Raw genomic sequence first — 6,930 nt, 5'->3', positions numbered from 1 at the left:
TATCACCAACATAGGCCAATCAGCTAACCAGTATTTTCGCCCCTTCCCAAAATTACTTCAACGGAAGGTTTCAGGTGTCAGGTTAATACACATTAGCCTTTTAAAGTATTCACTCCTCTTAACAATTTTCAATTCTTTTCATTTGCAATTCATAACCAAATGTAATTACTTTAAACAAACTTGAGAATAACCTGTGGGTGATTTATGAAGCAATATTTTTTATTTCTTTTTAGAACTTGATATTTTATTATTTATGCAGATTGTGGTGATATTCAGCCTCTTTTTTACTCTGACACCCCTATATCATAGGTCTTTAGGATTTTTTTTTTCTTGACCACACCCAAATTAAATTACTTCTTAGCCTATCTTTGAGTTATTCAGAGGCTCACTGAGGCAATAAGTAATTCATTTGAGTCAGGTGTGTCAGAACGAAGATTTAACTAAAGGTTGCAGCTGGACCCGTGCCCTAAAAGAAATCCCATACCTCCAACTGCATTCAGCAATAACCTCATAAAAATACTCTCATCTCTCTAGAAATAGAGCTGTTGTGATAAAATCAACTTGTGTTTTTATGTATTACAGTTTGGTTATAATTGAACTTTTGAGCACCCTATTCAGATCCTCTAAGCTAATTTAGTTGTTTTATTTTAGGTGCGAGCCTTCGGCCCAGGCCTTAAGGGTGGCATTGTGGGTAAACCAGCTCCCTTCACCATTGACACAAAAGGAGCTGGGGCGGGGGGCCTTGGCCTGACAGTTGAGGGTCCCTGCGAGGCCAAAATCGAGTGCCAGGACAACGGCGATGGGACATGCTCAGTGTCATATCTTCCCACCGAGGCTGGCGAGTACGCTATTAACATCCTGTTTGCTGAGCAGCACATCCCTGGCTCTCCCTTTAAAGCCGCCATCTGCCCAGCCTTCGACCCCAGCAAGGTGACAGCTAGCGGGCCAGGCCTGGAGAAGGCCAAGGCGGGTGAACCAGCCACCTTCACAGTGGACTGCACAAGAGCAGGCGAGGGAGAGCTCACCATCGAGATTGTGTCTGAAACTGGGATCAAAGCTGAAGTACACATCCAGAAAACATCCGAGGGGACTTTCTCCGTCACGTACATCCCATCCTTCCACGGCACGCACACCATCACTATCAAGTATGGCGGGCACGCTATTCCTTACTTCCCAAAGGTCTTGCAGGTGGAACCCTCTGTGGACACAAGTGGGGTTCACGTTTATGGGCCTGGAGTGGAGCCAAGAGGTAATATTAGCTTTGTTATTCTAATGAATTCCACCTCCTTTAGCGAATAATAGCCGTGGAATTACCGCTGCTTTGTGTCTAAATCAATATGAGTGTGGATGCATGATGACTTAGCGTTATTGAGCCCATTTGATGCCAGGCAGCAAATCACCAGAAGTGCTTTTGTGTTTCAAGGGGTCCTGAGGGAAGTCACAACCCACTTCATTGTGGATGCACGTGCCCTCAGCAAGGTTGGAGGCAACCGTGTGCAAGTTCATATTATCAACCCCTCCGGCGCCAACACGGACACCTACATTACTGACAAGGGAGATGGCACTTACAGAGTGGAGTACACAGCCTTTGAGGACGGTAAGAGCAGAGAAAAGAAATCAATCTTTAATGAGGTCATCCAACTTTGTGGAGTTAAACATTTCTGTTAAGATACCATGTAATGCAGAGGATTTTTACAGAGGCAAGAAAATCTTCACCCAGCTAGAGAGGAAAAACCCACTAACAGGTGCTCGTTATAGGCGCCGTTTGGGAATAAAGACGGAGCAAGTGAGGCAGGGGTATAAATACAGAATGATGCAGTTAAGCAATGAAGTGAGGGGCAGAGATCAGGCAGACCGGCTCTGCTTTATAAATAGTGAGCTGTGGAACAGAAGCTCTTAACCAGGCAGGTATGTGTGCTGAAGGCTGCCTGCGCACAGGGGATGACAGGGGGGATATTAATAGAGACCTATAACACAAAGCAAAGAGATCACAGAGCACTTCTCGTTTCACCAGACATCCTCTAATACTGTAGCAGCGTTGCTGTGAATCTGCCGTACGGGCCTACCAAGAGCGCTCTGTCAGAAAAATGTTGTGACAGAATAATGAATAGGGAACAGATGTAACGTCTTGGATGTTCACCCCAGCGTCTGCGCTCTAGATAGCTTCCTTTATAAATAAACAGATGTTTATTTCCTTATAAGGGAATGTATCTGGCCTATAATCAACAGAACGAGTGAAACGGCTGAATAATTTTGCCTGTTATGTGAACATTGTTGAGATGATTTTTATTTGTGCACAGGTATGCATCTGATTGAGGTACTTTATGACGCCGCAGCGGTTCCTAAGAGCCCCTTTAGGGTGTTTGTGGTGGAAGGGTGTGATCCGACCCGTGTGCGCGCATTTGGACCGGGTCTGGAGGGAGGAATAACCAACAGGCCGAACTGTTTCACAGTGGAAACGAGGTAATGTATGATAGTGTGGATGTTTCAGCCTACACTAAAGAGCATGCAACGAGACAAGATCTGTAACATATTAATGCAATAGAAAAGCTAAATTCACAACATAACATATATATATAGCATTTAAAGTATATCCTTTAATTTAAAATATATAATTAGTAGTTTAGTATTTAACACCATATGTGGTTCTACTTTTGTATGCTGCTGTTCCTTTATGAAGAGAAGGTTCAAGCATACTTTGCACCCTTGGCAACCCACTGCTCAGCGAATCAGGATGCTTCTTTGCAACAGGTAGAACAAGTCAATGGGGAAGCAGCTCTCCATTGACAACAAAAAAGGATTTAAAATATGATAAGTGACATAAAATCTCATGTTTTATTCATCAGACATTCTGTAGCCTCCTTTTAAACGCTGCCCTCGGTAAAAGTTCATAAAGTTGTCAAAGAAGGCATAAGGAGCCTCTCTTATTCCTGCAGCAACCATTGACCAGATCCTGTAGAGAAAGTGGGAACACTCCATCAAAAGCTACAAAATGGATGGGTGTTCTAGTCTTAATGAATTAGGACATCTAGAATAGGAGAAGAAACAATACAGTGTGATAGAAGAAAGAAGGAATAAACGTGTTCTTCTCTCTCCCAGGGGTGCAGGCACAGGGGGCCTGGGTCTGACCATCGAGGGAGCCTCAGAGGCCAAAATATCCTGCAAAGACAACAAAGATGGCAGCTGCAGTGTGGAGTACGTTCCCTTCACTCCTGGAGATTATGACGTGAATATCAACTACGGAGGCCAGCCGATCCCTGGCAGCCCGTTCCGTGTACCGGTGAAGGACCCGGTGGATCCAACCAAGGTGAAATGTTCTGGACCAGGTCTGGGCGCTGGAGTGAGGGCGCATGTTCCCCAGACTTTCACAGTAGATTGTACGCAGGCTGGACAGGCCCCACTGGATGTCAAACTCTACGGACCAACAGGTAAAAATAAGGATAAGTTATTTTTGAAGAGATACTATAGAAGTGATGTGAAGTTATGTTGAAAGTTTATGAACATTTGATATATTACCTGCACATGAAACACCTTGGGTGTTTAGATCCAGATTAGCTGGTCTTGAAATCTAAGTCTAACATCTAGTTTGAGACGAGCTGAGATGTCCTAGCCTCATGAGACCATCCTGATCTCGCGAGCTTTCAAGGTTTCACTCATATATTAGTCTGGAGACTCTCCGTTAAAGAAAATTTGGAGCCGTTCACCAAACGAACGTCCAATCAGCGTTGGCTTTGAGGCGGGTTGAGGTGTGACGCAACGAGAAGAGCGACAGTTCAGTCTAAAAAACATGGCGGCTTCAGCCGATGAAACTAGCGTTAGCGTGGCTATCGAGCAAGTTGTATCGGAATTACAGAGTATTTCTTCACTGAAAGAAGAGCAAAACACTGCTCTGGAGGCTTTTCTCAGAGGAAAAGATTTTTTTGCTCTTCTCCCGACTGGTTTTGGCAAGAGTTTGATCTATCAATTGGCTCCTCTTCGCCGTCGCTCTGTTAGTACGTCATATGCTTCGTTGATCTGATTGGTTTATTTGGCCCATCTATCACCAACATAGGCCAATCAGCTAACCAGTATTTTCGCCCCTTCCCAAAATTACTTCTACGGAAGGTGTCCAGGTGGATATGCGGAGCAAATCCATCTGGCGGAGTCAGGTTAGAGATGTCTTTAAATGTTCTAATTAACCTTTTGTCATGTTGAAATTGGCAGCTTCTATATAGAAATGAGTGTCTTTTTATTTATTTTTACAAAATGGCTTGATCAACTTGATACTATAGTATATATACAGATTGTGGTGATATTCAGCCCCTTTTACTCTGACACCCCTAAATCATAGGTCTTAGACTCCTGTCTTCTAGAGCCACGTTTTGATTTTTTTTCTTGACCACACCTAAATTAAATGACTTCTTAGCTTGTCTTTAAGTTATTCAGAGGCTGACAGAAGCAATGAGCAATTCATTTGAGTCAGGTGCATCAGAACAAAGATGTAACTAGAGGTTGCAGTTTGAGACCCGTGCCCTAAAATAAATCCCATGCCCTTAACTGCATTCAGAAATAACCGTATCAGTAGAAGTGCTTTCATCTCTCAAGAAATACAAATGTTGTGATAAACCAACCTATGTTTTTATGTATTACACTTTTGTGGTTATAACGGAATTTTTTAACACCTTAAATTTCCTAAGTAACCTTTTTATGATGTTGAAATTAGCAGGTTCTATATAGAAATTAGGAACTTTTTTTTACACAGAAAGAAAAGACAGTAAAATGCAGTGCATCACCAATGATCTTCCCTTTTAACACCAATAATCAAGCATATCAGGTTTTTCAAGCCAGAATAACTACATGATGGCAAAGTGAGGCATTATAAAATAACATTCACTCGAAAACTTTATATCCCTGCCTGCGTTTTACCAGTTTATTATAAGTGTTTAGCAACAACGCGGCCTAGAAGCACTTTATATATGCTGTTCTCAGATGGTGTTTCACAGGGGAAGATAACTGGTGATCCTCTTTACTTAATTTCCAATTTGATTAATCAATCAGGATTTGTTAGCTGAGCACTTTTCCTACAGACCAACAAATAAAAATGGTATTATAAAGAAATTGTTGAAAAGAAAAAAGGATGCAAACAACAAACACACCAAAATATGTTAGACTGAGTTTATAACAAGAAATATTAGAGAAATACAGTACAATTAAAAAATATATATATATATATATAAACAATTTAATTCTGTCAGCTAAGATACAAAATAATGCACCTTGATCCAAAAATTTGTTTAGATTAGTCAAAAACTATATTGAAGATAAGTATAAACCGATTTCCAATTAAATGAATTTAATTGGAAATTAAATAAATATTTCCCTTTATAATGTATCCCTATAAATTAAAGAAGAACACAATAAAAAGCAGTAAAAACAATCAAATTTATTGAATTATTTTGATTGACAAATAAAATGAAACTGTTGAACGCCGCTTTAGTCTTAGTCCATCTCAGATTAGCCGTTAGCTTCAGCTTCTGGAAATAGCTGATCTGGATTCATGCTAAACAAAAAAAGCTACTGCAGGTAAGAAACTAGCTGTTCATGTTCTTTCCATAACACCGTACTGGAAATGTTCTGATTTATTCCTTTAACCTTTTAGTCACTACAGAAAAGGGATTAAAAAATGCAACGTTTCTCATGTGTTTGCAGGCAGTGTGGAGCCTGTAGGTGTGAAGAATAACGGTGACGGCACCCACACAGTGCACTACACCCCAGCGCAGGACGGCCCCTACACTGTAGCTGTTAAATATGCAGATCAGGAAGTCCCACACAGGTTCAGTATAAGATAAATGAGTTTATAAAAAATAAAATAAAACACCCTGTCAGACTGTATGTGTAGATATGTCTTAATTAAAGCTCTGCCTGCCTGGAAAAGAACGTGTGCTTCAGCAGGTCTTCTGTCCTTATTTCCCTTTATCCTTTACTCTCTCCTCCCCCCCTTTAACAGCCCTTTCAAGGTAATGTCTCAGCCTGGGCACGATGCCAGCAAGGTCCGCGCCAGTGGGCCTGGTCTAGACACCAAAGGCGTGCCTGCCAGCCTGCCTGTTGAGTTCACGATTGATGCTCGGGATGCTGGAGAAGGATTGCTCACTGTGCAGATTCTGGTGAGCGCAGCTGCGAGGTGCGGTAATAATCTGAGCCATAAGCTTCTGTGTCTAACAAACTTCATTTGCATATAATTTACAGGACCCAGAGGGAAAGCCGAAGAACGCAACCATCCAAGACAACAGGGATGGAACCTACACTGTTTCCTATGTGCCTGATTCTACTGGCCCTTACACAATCACCATCAAATACGGAGGAGATGAAATTCCCTATTCTCCATATCGAATCCAGTCGCTTCCCACAGGGGACGCCAGCAAGTGTCGCCTTACAGGTAAGAAAGCCCTGTTGCTTCTATAATAGTTCTTTAAATGGAAACAATCCTTTAGCTTATAATTATTTTCTCCTTTATCCTGCAGTTTCAATAGGAGGACATGGAGTTTGTAAGTTAAAAAATATTCGTCCTTTTTCTTTGAGCTAAACTATAGTTAAGTTCAGATAGATTTATTTCCAAAGTTTACCTTCTGTTCCTCTTCCATCTCTGCCTCTAACAGCGAGTCTCCAGAAGCTGCAGACCTCTGAGGATACAGTCATCACAGTGGATGCCAAGGCAGCCGGAAAGGGCAAGGTGACCTGTAAGGTGCTAACGCCACAGGGGATGGAGTTGGACATGGATGTGGTGGAGAATCACGACGGTACCTTTGACATTTACTACACGGCCCCCGAGCCTGGGAAGTATGTCATTACCATCCGCTTCGGCGGGGAGAACATCCCAAAGAGTCCCTTCCATGTGGTGGTGAGTACACGATGAACACATAGAGGTTACAGATGCATGCTCTACAGAGGTAG

At 42.1% G+C, this 6,930-nt stretch overlaps 1 protein-coding gene across 4 annotated transcripts in view; it reads left to right on the top strand.

Annotated features, from left to right (window-relative positions):
• flnc (filamin C) overlaps window positions 1–6,930 on the top strand; it is a 37,000-nt gene that overhangs the window by 16,959 nt on the left and 13,111 nt on the right. For all 4 annotated transcript variants that reach the window (XM_015376740.1, XM_015376743.1, XM_015376744.1 and 1 more), the window contains 9 exons: window positions 652–1,249; window positions 1,424–1,597; window positions 2,301–2,463; window positions 3,100–3,428; window positions 5,689–5,812; window positions 5,987–6,143; window positions 6,226–6,415; window positions 6,501–6,524; window positions 6,636–6,877. In XM_015376740.1, the coding sequence (XP_015232226.1) occupies window positions 652–1,249; window positions 1,424–1,597; window positions 2,301–2,463; window positions 3,100–3,428; window positions 5,689–5,812; window positions 5,987–6,143; window positions 6,226–6,415; window positions 6,501–6,524; window positions 6,636–6,877 (2,001 nt within the window). The remainder of the gene's footprint in view (window positions 1–651; window positions 1,250–1,423; window positions 1,598–2,300; window positions 2,464–3,099; window positions 3,429–5,688; window positions 5,813–5,986; window positions 6,144–6,225; window positions 6,416–6,500; window positions 6,525–6,635; window positions 6,878–6,930) is intronic.

Source organism: Cyprinodon variegatus, unplaced genomic scaffold, assembly GCF_000732505.1.
Source record: "Cyprinodon variegatus isolate N-32 unplaced genomic scaffold, C_variegatus-1.0 Scaffold140, whole genome shotgun sequence".
Classification (NCBI taxonomy): Eukaryota; Metazoa; Chordata; class Actinopteri; order Cyprinodontiformes; family Cyprinodontidae; genus Cyprinodon; species Cyprinodon variegatus.
This window is presented reverse-complemented; position numbering and strand designations above follow the sequence as displayed.